At 45.5% G+C, this 22,082-nt stretch overlaps 6 protein-coding genes across 6 annotated transcripts; 1 reads left to right on the forward strand and 5 right to left on the reverse strand.

Moving 5' to 3' along the window:
* Positions 1–805: 805 nt before the first annotated feature.
* BKA67DRAFT_410087 (uncharacterized protein) lies at positions 806–1,576 on the reverse strand. Its single transcript, XM_046096742.1, has 2 exons — positions 1,032–1,576; positions 806–976 (listed from the first exon to the last, which is right to left on the reverse strand). Exon 1 carries the CDS (start codon positions 1,516–1,518, stop codon positions 1,036–1,038), a length of 483 nt encoding a protein of 160 aa, XP_045954728.1. The 5' UTR covers positions 1,519–1,576; the 3' UTR covers positions 806–976; positions 1,032–1,035.
* Positions 1,577–1,630: 54 nt separating this feature from the next.
* Positions 1,631–2,606, reverse strand: BKA67DRAFT_579856 (uncharacterized protein; the record flags this gene model as incomplete). Its single annotated transcript, XM_046103798.1, has 3 exons — positions 2,395–2,606; positions 2,166–2,332; positions 1,631–2,004 (listed from the first exon to the last, which is right to left on the reverse strand). Coding segments are annotated over exons 2-3 (370 nt in total), but the record flags the coding sequence as incomplete, so codon positions are not given.
* A 544-nt stretch (positions 2,607–3,150) lies between these two features.
* On the forward strand, positions 3,151–3,645 carry BKA67DRAFT_540026 (uncharacterized protein; the record flags this gene model as incomplete). The annotated part of the gene is made up of 2 exons (XM_046100722.1): positions 3,151–3,167; positions 3,201–3,645. The coding sequence occupies 2 exons, from the start codon at positions 3,151–3,153 to the stop codon at positions 3,643–3,645; spliced, it is 462 nt and encodes a 153-aa protein (XP_045954730.1).
* Positions 3,646–4,263: 618 nt separating this feature from the next.
* Positions 4,264–5,086, reverse strand: BKA67DRAFT_579857 (uncharacterized protein). The gene is made up of 2 exons (XM_046103799.1): positions 4,962–5,086; positions 4,264–4,904 (listed from the first exon to the last, which is right to left on the reverse strand). Exon 2 carries the CDS (start codon positions 4,679–4,681, stop codon positions 4,286–4,288), a length of 396 nt encoding a protein of 131 aa, XP_045954731.1. The 5' UTR covers positions 4,682–4,904; positions 4,962–5,086; the 3' UTR covers positions 4,264–4,285.
* BKA67DRAFT_410107 (uncharacterized protein) lies at positions 4,781–5,454 on the reverse strand. The gene is made up of 3 exons (XM_046096743.1): positions 5,283–5,454; positions 4,962–5,224; positions 4,781–4,904 (listed from the first exon to the last, which is right to left on the reverse strand). The coding sequence occupies exons 1-3, from the start codon at positions 5,283–5,285 to the stop codon at positions 4,880–4,882; spliced, it is 291 nt and encodes a 96-aa protein (XP_045954732.1). The 5' UTR covers positions 5,286–5,454; the 3' UTR covers positions 4,781–4,879.
* Positions 5,455–13,832: 8,378 nt separating this feature from the next.
* BKA67DRAFT_579863 (putative multidrug resistance-associated protein) lies at positions 13,833–19,422 on the reverse strand. The gene is made up of 15 exons (XM_046103800.1): positions 19,045–19,422; positions 18,459–18,993; positions 18,187–18,407; positions 17,785–18,064; positions 17,493–17,726; positions 16,674–17,416; positions 16,447–16,609; positions 16,032–16,388; positions 15,849–15,972; positions 15,729–15,800; positions 15,629–15,679; positions 15,494–15,558; positions 14,815–15,436; positions 14,304–14,762; positions 13,833–14,233 (listed from the first exon to the last, which is right to left on the reverse strand). Exons 1-15 carry the CDS (start codon positions 19,237–19,239, stop codon positions 14,014–14,016), a joined length of 4,341 nt encoding a protein of 1,446 aa, XP_045954733.1. The 5' UTR covers positions 19,240–19,422; the 3' UTR covers positions 13,833–14,013.
* Between the last annotated feature and the right edge of the window lie 2,660 nt (positions 19,423–22,082).

Below are 22,082 nucleotides of genomic sequence, written 5' to 3' on the forward strand. Positions count from 1 at the left end.
CCCAGAGCTCGCGAAGCTTTTGGATGAGATGAACGCCTACGAATCTTGGGACTACCCTCCAATGTAGGCTGGATCAATATAGTTTGCGGGCGCACGATGGCATGTATAACCGAGCAGATCAGAGGTTCACAGCGTGGAACATGGCGGAATCATTTGTGGGATTCCTTGAGGCAGAGATTTGATAAGTTCTTGATAGCAATAGACGGGTTATGATGATGTCTATCTACTGATTGTGCATCGTTGTATTCTGTCATGTGAGCAAATATCATCTCATGATACCTATATGTGTACACCGTAGTTAGTGTGCTTTAATTTTCGATTTGTATTAATACCAAAATCTATGACGTATGTCTTCGGAACTGCTACTGCGAAGTTGAAACTTTTGATTTTATCACAACCATGGAGAGAGAGGGGGGGGGTTGATGTGTCTGGAGTTACTCTGAATTGTGCTCACGAACGAGCAAACCTGTGCATTCCCATGGCACTATTGCGCCGTGTGACTCAACAATCTACGGATGTATAACAAAAAACTGGCTGAAATGCCACATTCGATTAGCTCGTGGGTTCTACATCGCCCATTTCAAGAAATGGACGCTCCTCCAACTCGCTCCAAGTTACGTTGTGTATTTTGACTTTGGGACATCCGAAGAAAGTCAACACAGCCAAATCAATAAGAATAACTGTTGACGCAAAGATCAAGAGAGTAGCAGATGCGCTTGCCATTAGGAGTCCCCTTTGTGTGTCAGCGCTGATCTATATCATTGATTTGAGCCATAGGGGGAACTTACAAGACAGTGTTTATACATCCAGCCAAAATCAAGAACCGTCCAATCCAGATGTGGCCGGTTGTAGTTATACGCCTTTCGATTCCGGCCTTGAAACCACTGTGGTGAGTGTATCCGAGTAGCAGTTGTGAAGTTATCAATATTAGGATGAAGACACCGAATAGGCCGTGTTGGCTACTCAAGACAGCAATCTAATCAAAAGAGAACTTAGTTTTAATCCTCGTGTAATGAACTCAGAGACCATACCCTGTTAGTCCGGATAATACCATGGATAGCCAATATGTAACCTACAAGGACAGCCGATAGTTGCTAGAACCTGGAAATAGAGGTGAGTTGAAAATGATGTTTGGGATTGTCTGCGAATCGCAATCACTCCACTTGGGTATATGACCATCCTGGATACAGCAAGCAAGGCACCATGGAAAGCAAACAAGCTTGAAGAAGGGACTGGGCTCTCCGTCTGGCTGTCGTGCTGGTTATGGATGCTCGGATCTATCAACGGTGTGGTGGGCGTCTCGGAATTGATTAGGTCTTCTGACATAACCAAGTTAAAGTATCCATAGTATCCGTGTTTCCTGATCGTAGATTCCTCGGAAAGATCCTTGAAGCGCTGATTCGGGTCGGTAGCCCAAACCCGCGGCTGCATCGATGATTGAAGATCTTTTGTGGCCCATTGATTGCAGCTAGAACACATAAAGTTGACCTCTAGCCACCCACTCTGGTTCAGAGACATGTCCAGAGTCTCAACCGTGGGTAGTGCTGGAGATACTTGTGGTTCAAAATAACCCCTTGGAATTATCAGTTTAAAAACTTGGAAGTAAGTCTGGGACTATGGGACTACTGACATTTCACGCCTAACACTCAGAACAATGTCTGCGTATGAAGTCAGTTGGTGGGTATAATTGACATGTGGGGAGATAAGCACCATCAGTTGACGGTTACTTTACGTATACGATGAACATCAAGGCCCCGTACATTCCGCTTCCAAGCCCTATGGCGTACCAACCCTCTGGTCCAAGTCTTTGAACACCAAAAGTAACCCACCATTCAACAGAGGATGTTGATGGGTTGACCCAGCTACTAACAGCGGTGCAGAAGTAGACAGGAGCTTGGGGACTTTTATTGTGGCAATACTGCACAGAGCCCATGGAGAGCCCAGCAAGGGCCAGCATAGAGAGGAGCATTGCAACGATGAAAGAAGTCCGAAGTGCACCGAAGCCTAACATGATTCAGAAAATTAGAGAAGGGTTATGATCTAATTTGAGAAGCAGAATTGAAGCAATCTACCCGGATAGTCAATAACTTGCAACTTTGCTTTTTAGAGGTTGGTCATGTAAACACAGAGGACCTGGAATCGAGCCCTATTCGGCCATATCGTACCTCCCTGGATCAACAGTTCCTTTACCGACTTGGATTCTAGTAGTTTGTCAGCACATGTTGTGATTAGGTCCACATGCAACCAGGATCTCTCCATGTGTAACTTAGGATTCAAAAATCACGGCCAAGATCTGAGCAGTACTTTGTAATCGGCACGTTTCTTAAGCAGTCTATGCACGTACATGGTTATGAATTAGCCTTCGTACACGCAAGATGGGTATGCACTGCGAACCGCGTTGACCCCAATGCGCAATCACGGTATCAGCCTACAGGGTCCGCTCGGCCTGGTTCCTTGGCCACTACGGGAGAAGCCAAGTTTTTGTGGCCAATCATTTAGCTATTGAGAAATCCTTCAGTATACGCATTGGTCATATCATAATTACGACTTTTGAGTGATCATATGATAATGCTGATTTTGAGATGCGCAGTTTTGTGAAAAGGCTGAATGAAACATGTAAAAGTACGAAACTTTCGGAAGCATCCGAACCATCCGAAGCATCCTACAATAACCAATTCTGGAGGGATACCAGATATAGGTATACTCCATTGGGTGGAAATGTGATTACGTTACGATCCTTGTCGCATATACTAGGAAGTACCATCTTTTACGCCTTGGAACAGTACAACAATTTCGCCCCCTACATTACTAGTTGAGTCGTTAATCGGTAATGCATTAATGAGCATAAGCCCTAGTTACTCCGTATAGAGATATGGGATGCAGTAGGAAGTAACCAAGGTACTTATGCCAGACGGTGTTTTCAGGGAGTTTGCGACTCCCGCGATCATTATTTCCATCTGTCTATCGACTTTCATGCCATAGTTTTAGTTTGCCTCATTGAGCGTGGATATTAGACGGCCTTTTGACTTTCCGTATTTTATATTTGGTAAACTGTTATTGGAAATTAGACACATCCCATCGCGCCTACACCCACTCTCCCTACACACGCCATTACCGGATAATTTTATTATACTAAGCGGTTTCGGGAATATGTGGTCTTATAGAAAGTGAGTAACTCAATCACTACTAAAGCTATTCAGAAATTCATCAAGGACTAGGCTCTCGTCCGATTCAAGCCAGGGGAGCGATGTCACAGCCCCCAAGTATGCGTACTTCGAGAAACTGCCTTTCTCATGGTTGAGGGACTTGAGGGACGTCTGGAAGAGCCATCCTTGGATCCTCTTGAAAGATACATTGTTACTTGGCTTCGCTATCCCAGGCATTGTGGCAACTCTACACTATGCCTTTTCTACGGGAACCACTGCTCCATTTCAACAAGAGCAGAGCGCGGTGATAACAACTTCTAGAAGCTGCAACTACGGTAACTCGGTGGCCGAGGCACGGTCGATGGGCTGTGTGTACGACTCGCTTGCCACGGCATGGTTGCCTCAGTACTGCCGTGACATCGAGCTCACGGCCGAGTTTGAGAGGAGTGGCCACGGACCAACTGGGAGGACTCAAACTACACCAAAAAGATTTCTCTAGAGAACCTGTCGCTGATAGCTGATGATCCAGATTTCTTATTGTACTCAACTAGGGAATGGCATCTCAATCACTATCTCTTTTATTGGAGGAAGCAGTATCGTGCGCAGTTCAACGGCGTGGTGATGGAGCCTCGTTTTAACAGTGAGCGTCATATTGTTCACTGCATGACAGTCCTCCTGAATAAACGTGCTTTCAAGAGAAAGGCGACTGCAGCGGTGGCCTTGAACTCGGACGACGCGAAGACTGAGCCAAGCATATGACCAGTGGATCCAGCTTTCCTTCAAATGCTTAAGGGTGTAAAATAATGAAGCAAATAAACAAAGGAGTTTGTAGGTTGATCATACGCAAATATATCTCGTGTCTTCCCTGATTGTGCACCCTTGAATAAGAATCATGAATTTATTTAGCTGTGCATTTACCAACATCGAATATACCTTCATACCATTTACTCCAGAATCGTGAAATACAGGTATGCCTAAGTGCAAATTCACTAGGGCTCAACGTACTTATATTTCATGCCATCAAAGCTCTTTAAAACACCTTTATTCATTTACCTTTGACACGGTTCAAGGTCACAAAGCAGCACTGACTTACAGGCATCTAGTAAGTAGTTTGACAGTGTAAAGAAGTCAATTACGCGTTACACACTCCCGTTAGCTTCTGCTTCCTCATCCCCTCCCAACATTGGTGCATCTAAGGAGTAATGGCTGAACAAATTGATGCCCACTTTTCTACCACTATGGACTGGCAAACCGACATGAGCTACCCGTGAATCACCACTCCCATTATTTAACAGATTGTTCCAAAGGACTGCATTCCTTCGCTTTGGCCTAACTAACAAGCCGGTGCCTGTATCCGTCCTGGAGAACTTGTCGCCATCCGCGACGGCGGAGATACCTTGTACATCAGGAAAGTATGTCTCACCCCCAGTACAAGAGTCATCAAGATAGGCGAATATGCTGACTAGGCGATTCCATGGTCTGTAGGTCACATTTGGGGCGAATGTGTAGTTGCGGGGCTCGCCGAACCAGTCCATATGAATATTAAACCTTTCGCTAGGTGCATATTTTAGTATTTGAATCGGCTCGGTTTCGATATGCTGTACATTTCCCAGGAGTGACTTCAGTCGTTGCGACAAACAGATGCTGACTACGTCGTCACGTTCGACTATGGCGGATTGGGAAGTGCGGAAACGCGTGTCGATTCCAGATTCGAATGTCTTTTCATTGTAGACCTAGGAGGGCTCAAAATACGCGTCCCTGCAATTGACATTAGTTCAATGTGAAGCTGAACTGTAGTTACGAATAACATTATACTTCAAGTCGAGTAGGTGTTGCACCTCGTCCTCTTTCAGAAAGTTGTTGATATATAGGATCAGAGGATCAATCGACAGAATCTCAAAAGTGTGCTCGTATTTACATTCGTAGACACCAGCTACCGGGGTGGTGACATATGTTGCTAGTGAATCGAGCATGATGGAAATGTCGACTTTGTCCGGAATCACCTGCCATACTTTCGGAAGACTGAACAACAATATGCTCAGAGGTATGAGAAACAGAGATGATTTTGTCCGTGTATACTACGTCTATGTCAGACGGTCAATAATTCATTCTATTGAAGAGTATTTAGCAACAAACCATCTTGATCGCTGAGGTATATCGTTGGAATGAATATGTAATGGACTTGCTATGAACCCAAGTATGATAGCGATGGGCGCTTGGTGAATCCCTGGATTGAGATTGAAATATGAAGGTCGCGGCCTAGAATTACTTCCAGCTCAGACGGCCAATTACGTCCTCTAATCGTTAAGACTTGGGTCTACCACAAGTGTGCTCATACCATGCTTTACAAGCCTGTGTGTTTTCAAATGAGGTATACCTCAGGGGGTGTGCAAGATAACAATCAGAGGATCTACATTACCCACTATATCCTAGCACGGGTGATATGCCAAGCAGTTGTACGCCGACGTTTTTCCTAACTACCCCGCATGACCAAACATATCACGAGTGGGTAACCGCCAGGCGGCTAAGATTAAAGGTGAGATTCGAGTATGATCTCGGCGGCTATACCTAGTCGAAAATATAGACCCCGATTTAGTCGGCGATACACTTGCACTCTGCGGTGTTGGTCATCCTTTTCATATAGGAATACATAAGCGAGCTTAGTCCAGGAGGAACACACTAAACGTCATCATCAGCACACCTGATGATCTGATGATACCGGAGTCACTCTAACCAATGGTATCACTGATCTGACTACGTCTCGGAATGTCAATTAGGCTGCAGTCTAACGGACAGATATCATATCATATTTTGGAGACAAACATGCATTTGCAGTGCCGTGGTTTCCGACGCGTGACGGTGAAACTTTAAAAGTTCAAAGCATATCATCCTTAACTTCCTAACCCATTTTAGACTATAGTAACGTGTTCCAGTGGTTAACAAGTATTGGCATACTCCTATCCGGCTTGGCCCCGGCTTGGCTCCGTTAGTATTGCCACTGAGATAAGTTGTGTTCCGTAGCCGCTGCTTTGAACTCGTCTAGCCTGTAGCGAGGACAGACTGTGGGGAACCGTTCCTCTGCTAGTGGGTCAAAAAGAGAGTGAAAAAAACATCCGCTGCTTTGCTTCGGGGACACTGTTGCCACAGCTTAGCTCACGCCGTAAAATTGTCAACTGTAGAAGTTGTAAATGCTAAGGCAAAGGATGCTGAGTACAGACCAGAACAACGTGAGATCCACGTTCAAGTGGTAAAATTATCAAGTTCTGCCCGAAATTTTTTTTCATATTTATAAGTATTCATGAAGAGCTACGATAAACCACCCGTAATTCAAAATATATCATGTACTAGATGACAAGTATACGTAAAGTGTTGCAAATCCAGAGAATCCTCCTTTATTATTCCATATTAGTGTTCAATGGCACCCCGGCCATCGTGTTAGTACCTGGGTCCATGAAAATGCTACCGCAGTGCTTGATGTGCTTTTCATTGTCCCACCGCGGTTCAACGACCTTCCCATTAAACCGTGCCCTATGTTCCTTTCTCCAGTAAAAAAGACAGTGAATAACATGCTAATGGCCCGTCGTAAAAAACCGTAGCTCCGGATGGTCTCTAATTTGCGCAACCTTATCGATGCTAATCTCTTTGGTATGCGCTCTGTCGGCCCAATACGTCCACTTTCCATTAACGCCTGGCCCAGAATGCTCGAACTTATCTGTCAACTCGTCATCCGACAATGCTTAGGAAGCCAAGCAGCGGCCAGTGAGTCATACTTGCAGCCCAATGCCACTGCTTCGGCTGTAGAGTTTCCACAATCGCAGGATACAAATGTAGCCTCGATCTGGTATTTGTCTGTCGCGGCTCCCTTTAATTGGACTTGTGCCTGGATGTTCGTCAAGGGTTGGAGAAGGCTAATGAAACCCAAAATTGCAAATGCAATTAATATGAAGTCTTTAAAGTGGAAAGTGACGGCTTGAAGCATTTTCGAGACTGTAAGTATTGTTGTTTCGATGACTCTGCTGGAGGACTGAACAGTTATCGCTGTTGTCAGTTATGAGAGACTGCTCTTCGTGGTTTCCGTTAAGCCTACATGCCTAATTAGTCTCTGGTTTCGTTGGAAAGAAAATAGTCATATGATGTTACCATTTGTATTTGGATGCCATTATGAAGTGCTTAAGGTCAATGTTGAGACTGATAGTGAAAGAGGATTTTAACTTAGATGCCTTAACTTAAGGGATTTGGGCCCGGAAGGGAATTGGTTTACTCGTCGGGGCTTTAATGCGTAACAGGTAAAGATAAGGGATCAGAAGTATTGTGTAAAAAGCATAGTTTATTAGGTTTATCCGGGGCTGTGAGAAGTTCTATTTAGCCAGTTTATCTATTTGTCAGTAAACCACCTCTAGCTCCACGCCTGCCCTCATCGGTCTGCAAGTTACCACTGCTGCGAAAGAGTACAGATCATATCATAAATGTAACGGGAGTGGAGTGCACATGGCAACCTCAGGCATTGTTATACAGGTCGCCCGGGGCATGGGTGCTTTGGGCCCAGATTTCATTGTATTTCGATAGAGCTCGTAGGAGAGCTTTTTATTCTCTTTTCGTGCTTCTTTACGTCAGCTATATACCCCTTTACATAGGCTTTTGCCTTTTACACTTCGTTTAAACTGTGATAAACCATTAAAATATTATTTAATCTTAATTATAAAATATCATTTATCTTTGTTGGAATATGGTCATCCGCGGTCTCGCACGACTATATAGTCTAGCTAGTTACCGGCGTACTAACGGCAAGCCACTACAGCCACACCGTGGCTGTCGGCAGCTTGCAGCCGTTTAGGCCAAACCCCTATCTGTAGATCGCGTACGACGGGAAGAATCCCTTCTTCCTTTCGTATGACAGCGCTGAATAGATCTATTTGTCGCCCAAACTGTACGGAATGAAATGAATAGAGAAGCCATTCCACAATTTTCTATAAAAATGATTTAACGAGATTGATTTAATTTCACTAAAAAAAGAGTTGAGGTTAAACGGGATTTAATGTAATTAATTAGTTGGTACTAGGTTAAGTTATAGTCGTAAGCACTAGCGCCTCGCTCAAGCTCCTGGCGCCTTTTTCAAACTCGTCCAGGACGGGTTATTAGCTTTAGGCTCCCGTTAGACTGATAAACTTAGCTAATGGGTGAGGTCAGGGCGATGTTTTCGCGGTATAGTAAGGCCGCTTACGGGAGTGATGCATGCGGGATCGAGTGAAGTGCAGACGTGTTCCTTACCCTCGTGGATATTTGACCGCGAGCGACGCGCATCACCCTGACCCGCTCGTGCAAAATTTCCACTTTGCGTAATAGAGCTCGTGGTTTTGGATGAGCCTGCGATTTACTCGGTACCTTGCGATTTAGCCATATTGTAATTATGCGCTTTGTTTGTTTGTTATTTAACGTGGGGGACGTCCCTTATTAGGGCACACCACGCCTCCCAGAGCTATATATCGTAGGGTTGGAGGAGTCTGTGTAACTATGTATATGTCAAAGCCGCTCACGTGCCAATCCACGCTATTGCGGTATTACTCTGGTCGCTGCCAGATGATTTTAGTTAGTATCCAAGCTCGATTCCGCGGGAAGACACCCCCGTCCATTGCTATCCGACCCATGAGTCCGCAGACCCCCGGTCTGGACAATCGTCCTAGTAGCCGTTCGATGCCCGTCGAATTGTCGAAGGTGAAAGCATGTGTTTTTACGTCCGCCGGCGGGGAAAAACCACCGAGGTGGAAAAACCCGCCGGGAGTGGATATGTGAGGAAGACTCTCTTGGTTATCGGGCTTTGCGATGGAGCCATCTCACTGTCGAGACGAAAAAATGTTCGGAAAGTGCACCTTAGCGTGCTAAGAGAAGGGCCAGCCAGGCATTTGGTGATGATGTGGGTACGGACTCAAGAGTCGAACAACGCAAGTAGCCACGTAGCGTCAAGAAATAAAAGCGATCCTGGAACAATGTTAGTGTTCGTTTGGAGAAGTTTCAGATCGGCATGGGAAACTCTCAAGAGACTGTCACGTGGAAATTACGGCAAAAGAAGTGGTGCATTGAGAAGAGGAAACCCTAGAACAACGAAAAGCTGAGACGATGCGTATTGGCTGGTCTGTTATGGCTCTCTGTTTAGGTGCGGCCCTGTGCGGATAGCTTTACCATAGAATTACGTTTGGAGGAAGATGAGCACAAATATACGATTTGACACAATGATAAGGAGGTCAATACATATTGGACACGAGAGCATGGCAGCGTTAATGGGGGCACTTAGTGAAAGTGTATATATTTAATGAGAGCAATGGCGTGTATTTTCTACAGGCCGAACATTCGGTATCTTAAAACTAAAAACTATAACAGCGTAACCGAAGTATCTTGAAGCTATACCAGGAATTACTCTCGCAAATTGTAGCCTTGATGTATATAGACAAGGCATTCCTTGCTCTGTATCTATTGGGGAGTGCCGGAGAGACGAAGAGCTGATAGGGCGACCTGTGATAAATATGCTGTCTTGTGTTTTGCTTCCGCCTCAGCGGACTAAGAGCACTATATGCCGGTTTCGGTGTCAGAAAAAGCAGTTTTCGAGGTCAACTGGGATGCTGCTTTTACTTTACTGCTATAGTATTGATCTTGCTTATCGCGCCATTTAGCCGCTGATATGGCAGCATCTATCAATTGTTGTTCAATCATTCGACACTCCAGATCTAGGAATAGGCAGTTATCAGGGCTTAAATGTCTTTGGATATGAGTTGCAAGGGCGCTTCGCGGTTACCGGCTGCCCGATCAACTTTTCGGAGTGGTTTGGCAGTTTTTAGCATCAAAACTGGCGAAGCAGCATGGAACATTCGTCGCCCGGCTAGAAGGGACAAGCGATTAGGAGGAAGATTCATATAGAAACCTTATCAGAGAAGGCGCGCGGGTTATGCCGCTTAAAATTCAAGAATCCTGATCCTTCGTAACTTGAGCACGGCTGCCCGCGCGTGCAGATCCCTATCTGTATCCTGCATGTCGGCTAATAGGAAACAGCTATATATATGAAGTTGCTATCTAGAGGTTGTGCACTTGTAAGTCTATTATCGTTACGGAACTAATGTGTCACCTCGGGATGGACTTATTGTGACTTGGCAAATGCATGTAAAGGCACACACCTGCCGCCCCGCGTCCGCTTTTTAAGCACTCGCTTGATGGCGATATCATTACCTTGGTAGCTCGCCTCGAACACTTCGATCAGGTCGGCACTTGTATCGTCTTGCTTCTCCTAACTGTTGTACTGGCCATCGAAGCCGCTCCATTTAATAAGTCCGAATATAGATAAACGTATAATTAAAATACGAGTATTTATTAATAACGAGAATGAATACGTAATTATTAAAAGCATTTAAAAGATAATTAATAAATATATTAATAAGATCTTATTTCTTATTTCTTTATTATTAAAGGTGTTAACTTAAGTAACTGTACTAGTAATTCCGCCTTTAAGCTTAATAAATAAATATCGAGAAAGTTTAAATTAATATATTCGAAGATTATATTAGTTAACCTTAAATTATAATATAACTTAAAGAAGCGTATAATATAAAGATAACGTAATTAAACAAGATTTTTAAAGTCGTTAATCTTTATATTAACCACCTGTATGTGCAAGGCATGGGCAACCAGGCACGGCATGGACTTCGCGCCAGAAAAGTGCGAGCTTATACACTTTACAAGAGCCAGAGACCCGTTAACGATAGGAGTTCGCCTCGGAAACGCAGCTATAACGCCGGTTGTGTTAGCACGGTTCCTTGGCGTCTGGTTCGATAGGAAACTGAATTGGCACGCTTATATAGAGAGAGTAAAATCGAAGTTCGTTATACAAAAGCTAGCCCTTACGAAGCTTGTACGAATGGCGTGGGGAATAGACTTCTTACGAGCAAGGCTACTATATACAGTAGTGATACGAACAGCCCTTGTATACGGAGCGGCTACGTGGCACACTATTAGCGAGAGACCCGTAGGCCCGGTCAAAGCATTAGCGAGCTCCTAAAACGAGTGCCTACGCGCTATTTGCGGCGTATATAAGGCTACACTAACGCGGATACTAGAAGCTGAATTAGCGATCCCGCCGTTAGACATTTATCTAAGTGCTCAAGCAACGAAGTTCGAACTACGGATTCGTAAGAAAAAGACCGACAAGCTATTACGCACCGCTTGCGCAAAGGCGGCGCATATATTACGAGAAGCGAAGCCAGTTAGGCGAAGAAAGCCGTTACCGCTTCCTTTACGCCTAGTAGCATACCCGATCGAGAAGTACGAACGAGCACTAAGATGGGCCGAAGGACCAGATCTACGACAAGCTCTCTCTAGACACTGCCAAAAGCGTAGACAAAGCGATAACGCCTCGCAAGATGACCGCCAACGCAGAGCATTAGCCGATAAAGCCCCTAGAACCGGTCTAAAACAGTACGAGAAGTTTAAGAGGAAAGAAGCCACGATAATCTTCCAAATCTAGTCTGAACGGATTGGACTCGCAGCCTTCTTATTTAGAATAGACGCGTTCGGAGCGTATACACCCCTTTACCGTTACGGCGAAGCCCCTGAAATAGTCGTATACGTATTCCTCTATTGCGGGCTATTAGAAGAGGCTTAAGCACGCCTAAGGAGCTCTATAGCTCCGGTAAGACTGGATACACGCCGCGACCTCGCCGCGGCTACGTTAATTCCGAACGTGTCGAAGGTTCTAGTTCGGTGGCTATTACAAACGGGGAGACTATCCTATATAGGGGATAGCTAGTCTTTTCAGGGGTAGTTACGTTGGTTAGGTGAGAACCAACGTCGCATTATAGACACTATAACGTAAACGCTATTAGAGCGTAGAGCACACGAAGCGTACGGGTTTTGTCCAGCCCTTAAGGCAAGGTTTACCGTACGGTTTAATCCGGAGAGGTACCGAGGGACTTAGAGTCCTACGGCGTATTTAATAATAACCACCCGTTTTACGCGTATTATACGGCTCTAGTCTTAGATAAATATACTTATTTATTTATATTAAGTAAGTCGTAAATAATAATAATTTAATTCTAAATAACGATTAATAATTACGGGAGGAAAAGCGCGTATAATAATAAGGTTTTATTCTCGATAAAAGCTAGGTTTTCGAGTAAAAGATATCGTTAATTATAAAGATTATACTTCTTAATAATAATAAAGAGCTTTTATATAAAGATTAAAAAGCGAATATATAAAGCAGAGTAAAAAGTTGTTTAGTTAACAAGATATATATTATAATTATAAAAAATAATCGCGTTAAAAATAATGTTACTTTATTTATATTTATATACTACTTATTATATATATATAAATAACGAATATCTCTAATAAATAGAGTAAAAACTGAGTTATTATCCTATTCCGACGAGTCCGCGGTAATAATACATGCCTACATCTATAACCTTAGCACCCGTTTCCTGCTTGGCAGATATTATTGTAATCTAAAGCTTCGTCGACAAGTGGTGCTAATTCTAGCGCAACATTATAGTCTAATAGCGGAGAAGCAACACATTATGAGCCACTAGATCCTCTTCGGGCTCCTAGGTGGGATAATCGCGCCCGGTCCTTTTTACCGCATAAAACAGGCGTCCGTTTTCATACTCGTGATAGCCGACTATGTCTTCTATCTCGTAGTCCATTATGTCGCTAGCCGTAACGGGACGCTAACAGGTTTCTTGCTAGACAGACACTCTTTCACTATTATCGTAGACCTACAATAGTTCATCATTGGTCTAACCTCGGTCTATACGATCAGGATTACGGGCAAGTACACCATAGAAGGTGAATGGTGAGGCATACACCGTGCAAATGATGTGAGACATGGTCATATGGAAAGACCAAGTTGTCTCAATCGGGGCGCCATACTGGACGTTGTCGATAATGCGTGTGGCCTCCATTTGGCTAATGATCGATATGGGGTCTTCAAAAAGGTTGATCGATCGGGTGACAACAGTATGTCACAGAATTTAAGGCGCATCCAAGGAGGTTTATATCGGGTATCTTGGCCTAACTAAATGATGCACAGAAAAAGGGTACTCCCGCTTCCTGATCCGCAACAAAACTTTCGAGAAACGAAGTGGTCTTTACGAAAGAGACAACTCTCAGCCAGCCCTTCTCCTGTCCTGAGTGTCAAGCCACGGTAAATTGCCACCACGAATAGAGCTCCCATGTTTAAAGGAACCACGGGAAAGCCAATGCACCAAATTAGAAATCCGAAGCGGGAGCACAAGCCTGTGTCTCTGTCCCTCGATATCCAATATCGAATCCAAACTTGTCACTTATATAAAACGCCACGTGCAGGGTTGTGTGTCTGACTGGCCCCATTAATGTCGACTCTGCACAGACATCCTTCTACGCGACACGCTGGATTGGCTTGAACACTCCGAGAGATGCCACTCACCATCCATTATTATATGTGCCATCTGTGGTCATCCAGAAGAATGCCACATATGCGGTAGCTGCACATTCACATGTGATAGTAATGACTCAATCGTCTAGTAGAGGAGGTTCTATTTCACTGGAAGACCTTGTATCCAAGTCTTTTGGGGTATCTCTATGGGTTATGTTGGCATGCTAATCCATCCAGGACGGTTTCGCTGGGTCAGGTGGGATAACCAGTCGAGAAAAGTGTGTCAGAGAGCACCCGGTAAGAATAGCATTAAGATGCCTTATCTCTAAATGAATGATTAGAATGGAATTACATGTGAGATATACCAGTTTACCTGTGGGACCTAAGAGCTGGTACGGTATTTCATGTAAGGAAAGAAAAGAGATCTAGTAAAACCCGAGTGAAGTTGGCGCCCTGCCTACCTGACTACGCCAGTCATTGGTAGCCTCCGGCCTTATACATCTCAAGCAACCTCGACTCCTTGGCGAGTAGCGTGTTCGGTTCATCATACTCCACAATTTCACCTTCGTGAAGTACTATCACCTTGTCAAACCGCCTGATGGTGTTCAGTCTATGCATTACCGAGAGGACCGTGCAATTGGGGAACCCGGTGGCGATCACATCCTGCATGAGGACCTCAGTCTGTGGGTCAACGCTGTAGTATAGATAAAGTTAGTAAGATAAGGACTTGATAAAGGAATAGAGCATAAGTGACGTGGACAGACCTGCTGGTCGCTTCATCGAGCAGCAGCAACCGGCTCTTTCGCACCATGGCTCTCGCTAAGCACAGCAGTTGCCTTTCGCCTGCAGACCAGGAAGCATTGTCGAGCTCTGACTCAAGCCCGCCCAAGGCCTCGATGCGGCTCCATAGTCGAAGCTCTCCCAAAGCCTTGATGATTTCATCCTCCGAGGCGCTACCGTATGGGTCCAGGTTGAACCGAACGGAGCCAGGCATGAGAACGGGGTCTTGTGGGACTACATTGATGCATTGGCGAAGCTCGACTGGCGCTAGGGATGAGATTTCGATGCCGTCAATCTCAACTGACCCGCGCTGTATGCTGGTCATCTGGAGCACGCTCAGTACGAGCGAGGTCTTACCGCCGCCGGATCGTCCGCAGATGGCGACCCGGTCCCCCGCCTTTACATCCAGGGAGATATCCTTGAGTACGGGAAGACCATCGGGCCTAGTACAGGGAATTAGATAAACATTTACGATTGAACGGAGGAGGAGCTTACGCATGAGACGCCACCAAATTCGAGAACTTGATAGCCCCAGACGACGGCCAGTTCTGAGGAATGGTTTGTGGGATGCGGTCGCTCCGGTCTTCGGATTTTGTCAGTTCGACGTACTGCTTGATACGTGCAACTGCGCCTACGGATGTCTCGAGACTCGTCCAGTACTGGACCACTGACATTAGAGTCTTGTTGAACATCATAACAATGACAAGTGACAATCCCACGGCGCCCGAGTCGAAGGAACTCTTCCATGTCACCACGATCGAGACCAAGATAATCACGAGGACCGAGACCACGAGGTCGAGGACCAGTGCGAGCCATCGCTGAACGCTGAAGAGTAGGTACACCGGGCGCTGGGATCGGTCCAGGGCGACCTCAAGCGTTCGTCGGAAATAATGTTGCCAGCCAAACGCTCGTATGGTAGCAGTTCCGCTGGCTGTCTCGATGAAGTGCAGATATACCGGCGCTTTGGCCTCGATATCCAACAGACGCACCTGTCTGGAGGTACGTAGGTAGAATCGCTGTATGATAACCACGAGAGCCAGGACGAATGGGACGGTGACAGCGAGATATTTCGTAAAAATACCAAGAATGAGAACCTGCGCGATGCAGTTACATGCGGCTGGCATTGATTGTCAGTATTTCGAATACTCAGCATTGGAATCGAAGTCAACCATACCGGAAACGTAATTCACGGCGATAAGGGGGAAATCCAGGCCGATGAGCTCCATATCTTGGCTGAAGCTAAGATCACAAAGAAATTAACATCGCTCCGTTGTTGAGCCATATTCCCTACCACATCGATTGTACGTACCGATTTGTAATGGACCCAAGATCCGTTTCGTAGAAGAAGTACAAGGGTGCGCTGAAAATAATTAGAACGAGGTGGAGAGGCGGACTCTAGGGGAACTCGCCGTAGCGTGGCTAATAGAAGAGCACGGTGGAAGGTTCTCGACGATTTTGTTATTATGTTGATAAACAAAAACCTATAGGATTATTAGATGACTCGGACGTGGAAATTTGAAGATACTCACCAGCAGGCAGCACCCATAAAGACACTAGCAGCGACGCCCAAGCCGGCATACACTCCAAGATACATCCCATCGCGGCGGTTTGTGGCCACCTCGTTTGCATCAGACCACCAATTGAGCCATACCGCTGTCGTGGCCATGTTAGTGTTGCGGGATCCGAACTCATAGTAGGCCGAGAGTACATACCAGAGAATTGTTCGCAGACAGTCCATAATGACATAAAGGCAAGGAAAAATGCCAACTCATACTTCCCTGCGGCTTTGAAGTAATAGCTGTATACTGACCAGTCTCCCTGTCGTCGTTTTAGGTCAGTCATATCAGCAGCGTCTTGGCCTAGCGGAGAGTCAGCCTGAGCAGCTTGAGTCGACCCAGAACCGCGTAGGCTTCCAGATTCGTTACTCTGGGCGGATTCATTGGTAGAATCCATGTTGGAAATTGCAAGGTCCTCTTTTACGGCTTGTTCCGGTGCCTGCGCCTTTCCAGCCTTTACCACGCTGCCATTTTCGAGCACCACGACAATATCCGCAAAGGCCAGTACGGCAGCTTTGTCTGTTAGCAGCTATTCATCCTATTTCGCACCAATATCTGCCATGCCGCTTACATGAATGAGTAGCGATGATGACAGTGGTCTGGTTGCGGACAAATAAGCCCTCCGGGCCGAAGAGACGACCGGCAGTCAGCTCCACCGTGTGTGAGTCTAGACCACTAAAGGTATCATCAAGCAAGACTAGTCTGCATCTGGAGTATACAGCTCGGGCCATAGACTTTGTCTTAGTCAGTAGGGTACATGAAGACCCATAGAGGTGTACGGTCAATGGATCCACTCACCACACGCTGTCTTTGGCCCCCACTCAGGTTGACGCCATTGCTTCCAACTTTGGTGCGGTCTCCCCGAGTAAGGCGCGCAATGTCATCTTCGAGTGCACACGCATGTAACACTGAAGCATACCAGACCTCGTCTAGGGGAGACGCGCCGATGATGTTATCACGTATTGTGCCATTTGTCAACCACGGGGTTTGCGAGCAGTAGGCCGCTGTCGAAAAGTTCCGGTTAGTTTGGCCCCCTAAAGCGATTGTTTCTCCAATAATGCTTTGCAGTAACGTAGACTTTCCGCTCCCCGTCGGACCTACTATCACGGTGATTTTCCTGGGCTGGATTTCGAGGTTGAGACACTTCAGGATGGCTGGGCCAGCATTGCTCCAAGAGAAGCTCTGATCGGAGAATGAAATCAATGGCGAGGAGCTTTTGCTGTCATTGGCCATCTCGAGTGGGTGCAGTTGAATTTGCTTCTTCTCGCAGGATAACTTAGAGTGAGTGGGAAAATGTTCCTGGGCAGCGAACGGGCTAATCGGCTGGCGGCAGTATTCTTGGATTCTTTCGAAACAAGCAAAACATTGAATCATGGAGGGGATTGACTGAATAAACGTCAGTGCAGATGCTGTAAGAAGAGAGATGAGCGAAAGCGACGTGAACGCCCGCGAAGCAAGAAGTGTATTATCGTTTTTGGCATTGGAGATACCAACATAAAGGGCAAAGGTGACAATAGGCGCAAGGGCGGCCGGTGCGTTGGCTTGCATCTGGTGTTAGCAAGTGGATTTAGTCCCTGGGAGAAGGTCATCTCCGCAGTCAGAGAGGTCAGCACCTACAGAAGAATACCTGGGCGATGAAAATCTTGCGAAACCGCATTGATGTCTCAATCTCAATTCGTTGTAGCCGGTCGATGATGTCAAACATCTTGTCAGTGAGCCCCAGCATTTTCACCGCCTTGATATCGCCGAGCATGCTGGATATGACGCTCAGTCGCTTCTCCACTCTCTCGATCCACCGCTTCTGCGAGGTCTTGCCTATGGAAGATAGCTTAAACGTGGTCAAAGTGAAGGCTCAAGGTAAAGTTAGTTACGTACGATCACGGACCAAATATATGCACAGCCCACCTACCTAGTGTAAGTACGCCGGGCATGACACACGGAACCCCTAGTTGGCGTTCGAGCAGATATATGGCCAGGAACATCTCCAGAAGTGATGCCCAGACTTCATGGAGGGAGCGGAATGCCAGTACAATGCGGTCCACGTCAGTTCCCATTAACGTCAGCCCGGTGGTGTCGCCCAAGTCAATAGCTCTGGCCTGTACTGTCTGTTGATACACTAATGAGATCAAGCCGGCGCGAACACGTGTAATGAAGCGAAAAGTTTGATACCAATAGAAAGCTGTAGCTGACTGCGAAGTCTGAGGTTAGCGACGGACGAGAAAAAGAAGAAAAGAAGAAAAAAAAGAGAGAGAGACTGATAGTATGCGACCGGGCCCTATTGCTATCTTGAATTTGCAGGTTTGGCGCTTACCGCTAGGCCTAGGTATACAAGGGCATAGGCACCAATCATCCCTTTCCCTGAGCTTTCTGGCGCATCTGTTTTTTGTATCCAGTCCGTCAGAGTGTTGATCATAAACGGCTGGGCAAAAGTGAAGCCGGTGAGACACAATCTAGGGAGGACAGCCGAGAAGAGTGCGGTCGAATAGGCACGGAAGCAAGACACGATGAGGCTATACTTTCTCGCTTGATCACCTACACCGTATCAGTTCTGCGGCTCGACTTTGGAGCGGAGGGCAATCTTACATGCAGACCATTCTCGCTCTAGTTTACTATGCAGCACGCCACTCCTGAGCTGAGGGTCCATGCCTGGCAAGTCATCAACAGAGAGTATTTTGTGGTATCCTTGTCGAACAGTGCCTAGCAACCAGAAGTATGCGATGCGTGCCCACAGGCCACTAAACGGTTCCGATCCGACGCCCGAGTACTCCCGGGGCGAGCGCAGGGCCTGGTCCTTGCTTGTGGACTCCAGAACCAATGCCGTCAATGTCAGGCCGAGCACCAAGGAAAATACAATGGCTGCTCCCGTGGCTCCCGGGATGGACCAGAGCGTTCTGAGCCTAGCGACACCAAGAATCGTTGCAATCATGAGGTACATGGCAAGAAGGCTCGAGGGCCGGATGGAGCGCTGGTGGTCAAACCATGACAGCAGAGCAACTCCGATTGCACCAGCGGTACCAATCACGTCTGCCGCAAGAGACGCTTGGGTCCGCAGGCCAGGATCCACCCGCCGCAAGGCGAGGAAGACTGCTTGACATGCCAACAGACACAGATATGTTACCTACAGCTGGTCAGACCGTATACAGACTCGGGGGGCGAACCCGGGACCTACTAGCTTCACTGCGAGCAGTTTGGACCTCTTCACCACCTTTGGATTTCTTGATGACAAGACCAACGACAAAGGCAAGAAAAGTAATAGTGCTGCTGTTGGGAGAACGGCAAAGACTGCGTCTTCGAAATAGAGTGTAAAATCAAATGCACGGCAGCTTGAAGCAACACGAGGGCCAAAAGCCCGGTCGCATGACATGGCGGATACCAAGAGTGACGTATCAGGATTGCGTAAATGATTAGATTTCGTGAATGGATGGGTGTGTCTTTGATTTTATTTTGTTCTCACCCGCTCCCCCATCGAGTGTTGGCCCTCTTTTCCTTTTGGTTATCTTCGGTAGGGAGACCAGGCCAGACTGACTGACGGTCAGCCCGCCTATAGAGCACCTGCCTAATCCATGGCCAGGATTGCGCCGCTGCGAGGAGTGGAGACCAACTCATGCTAGCTACAACTCACGAGCTAACCAAGTTAGTCCGTATTAATGTGCCTTGCAGCCGCACGCGATGCGTCCCCATAATCGCGGATACATGGGAAATAACCCATTGGTTAGTTGGGACATGGTAGACAAAACTGCGTACATAGTTGAGTACGTACCGAGAGGTAATTTGCGCTCCCTGCGGCGTAAACGCTGTCACGCACTTCATTAACCTCCCTCTCCCCAGGACTTTCCACCACATGCTTGTACCGTGCAGCACAAACTTGCAACCATGACACCTGGCCGAGAACCCGACGAGGATGAATAAACGCCTTTCCTACCACCCCTAGAGCCACACCCGCCTCCGGATGGAGCCTCCTCGGGTATTTCTTCAGATGTTAACAACAGGCCGGCCTTTTTCCTTGCGCTGGCTTTAATCACCCTCCTCCAGGCAGGTCTCATCGCACCTTACAAGTATGCATTGCGCCGCATACCCTTTGCGGATTTAAATTTAGTGACAGAAAACCAGCGCTAAGGATTGACCAGGGGTATGCGGATTTTCAAAGGATAAGTATACGGATTTACTAGGAAACCAATGTTCCTGTTATCGTAACAAGCTATAATTTTGATAAATGGGTAATCTAACTATTATAATCTCAAATCAGTTGTCAAATTCCGGATTAGACTTATAACTATAGAGATATTTTAATAAGAAAAGTTAAGGTAAAAATGTAAATGTTCCTCGCTAGAAATGTATAGGCTAGCAAACTAACTAGGCCGGAATAATATTATAACTTATAATTTATTAATTAATTGAAAAATGTGGTAATATAAATAACTATAAATGTCCATAATATACGGAGAGCACTCCGTACACTAAGGCGACGAGCGCGTAAATCACCGAACTTAAGAAGTAATAATTACGTGACTAGGCTAGTAAGTATATACTTACTTTTTATATACCGACATTCTCTTTTATATTCTTATACTCTTCCTTTTAGTGTATTATACTCGACCTTTATTATAATAGTCTTTTATATTAATTATAAAAATTATTATATAGTGTTTCTTTATCTTTAAAATGGAATTATTCTTTATATTACTAAATTATAAGTTATTTATATATAAGCGTTATTAGTATACGGTTATCTAAAGCCGTATTAAAGCCTACTTTTAATAATATAATATTTAATCTAATAACGTATTAAAAGCTATTTATAACGATTATACTATCGGGTTATATAACTATAAATAATATAATATAAGGGGGTTTATACTAACAAGGTATGTTAGCCGTAAAGAGAAGATTATAAAGATAGACCTTTAGAATATATTAAGTAAAGAGATTTATAAGTGTAATCGTTAAAGCGTAAGCTTTACTTATAAGTAAGATAAATGCTTAGATTAATCACTAAAGTAATGACTGTTTATATAAAGTAGGAAATCTAATCCTTATTATATTTATTTATTTTTTTATTAAGATAGTTCTACTTATTAGTGATTAATAAAGGTATATTAATCACGGTTAAGCCCGTAATCCTTTAATTAATTGTTACGAACCTGGCCGGAAGGCAGGCCAGGGGCCCTACATATGTACAGCCGGTAGGGCGCCTGACGGCTGGCCTGACAAGGAAGGGTCACGTGACAGGATCACCTTTGGATCAGTGAGCCAAAGGTGAGCACGAACAAAGGATCACTCCTGGATCACCAACTCGGCAGTGAGCCAACAGTGAGCCAGAAGTGAGCCAACAACATCAGTAAAGGAATGAATGGATATAATAAGGATTGGGTTTCCTACTCTACATAGACAGTCATTACTTTAGTGATCAATCTAAGCATCTATCTTACTTATAAGTAAAGCTCACGCTTTGACGATTACACTTGTAAATCTCTTTACTTAGTATATTATAAAGGTTTATCTCTATAGTCTTCTCTTTACGGCTAGCATACCCTGTTAACATAAACCCCTTACATTATATTATTTGTGGTTATATAACCCGATAGTATAATCGTCACATTTTAATCACTCTTATTCAGGTACGTTATCCGCGAAAAGTACTAAGTAATACTCCATACAGGAACAATACACGATGTCTCGTAACGGAAGCACTGTTAACAACCCCACGGGAGGAGCTGACGTATTAACGATGATACGAGCCCTCTAGGAGCAGCTAAGAGCTCTCTAAGTCCAGAACACCCAGCTTCAAGCAGCCTATGCCGAAGTCAAGGGCGACAACGAACAGCTTACGGAGCAAATCGCCAGTATCCCACTTACTATAACGCTAGCAATCGCGCATGGAAGTAATGGATACAAGATGCCAACGCCCTAGGCATATAACGGCAAGGATGGAAACGTCCAAGGATTCCTCACCCAATGCAAGGCTTATCTACGATTTTATCGCGACAAAATCATCACGCCATCCGACAAAATTCTTTGCATTACAGGATTCCTCCGAGGAGACGCCCTCGAATGGTTCGAACCAACCATAAGAGACTACCTTAACAACAACACTAAAGCTAGTCGAGAAGACAGCACTAATGAAATGTTTGCCAACTACGCCAAATTCGAAGACAAACTCAAGGCAACATTCGGTAACCCAGATAAGACACGAACCGCAAAAAGACG

This window comes from Truncatella angustata (genome assembly GCF_020726525.1).
Source record: "Truncatella angustata strain MPI-SDFR-AT-0073 chromosome Unknown BKA67scaffold_8, whole genome shotgun sequence".
Lineage (NCBI taxonomy): Eukaryota > Fungi > Ascomycota > Sordariomycetes > Amphisphaeriales > Sporocadaceae > Truncatella > Truncatella angustata.

Coding starts and splice junctions, on each gene's coding strand:
- BKA67DRAFT_410087 (XM_046096742.1), bottom strand. CDS start 1,518: ATGTCTCTGAACCAGAGTGGGTGGCTAGAGGTCAACTTTATGTGTTCT.
- BKA67DRAFT_579857 (XM_046103799.1), bottom strand. CDS start 4,681: ATGGACTGGTTCGGCGAGCCCCGCAACTACACATTCGCCCCAAATGTG.
- BKA67DRAFT_410107 (XM_046096743.1), bottom strand. Junction 4,905..4,961: donor CAACACCTACTCGACTTGAA/GTATAATGTTAT, acceptor TGTCAATTGCAG/GGACGCGTATTTTGAGCCCT.
- BKA67DRAFT_579863 (XM_046103800.1), bottom strand. CDS start 19,239: ATGTCATGCGACCGGGCTTTTGGCCCTCGTGTTGCTTCAAGCTGCCGT. Junction 18,408..18,458: donor AGAGCGAGAATGGTCTGCAT/GTAAGATTGCCC, acceptor GATACGGTGTAG/GTGATCAAGCGAGAAAGTAT. Junction 15,437..15,493: donor CGCCGTGAATTACGTTTCCG/GTATGGTTGACT, acceptor AATCAATGCCAG/CCGCATGTAACTGCATCGCG.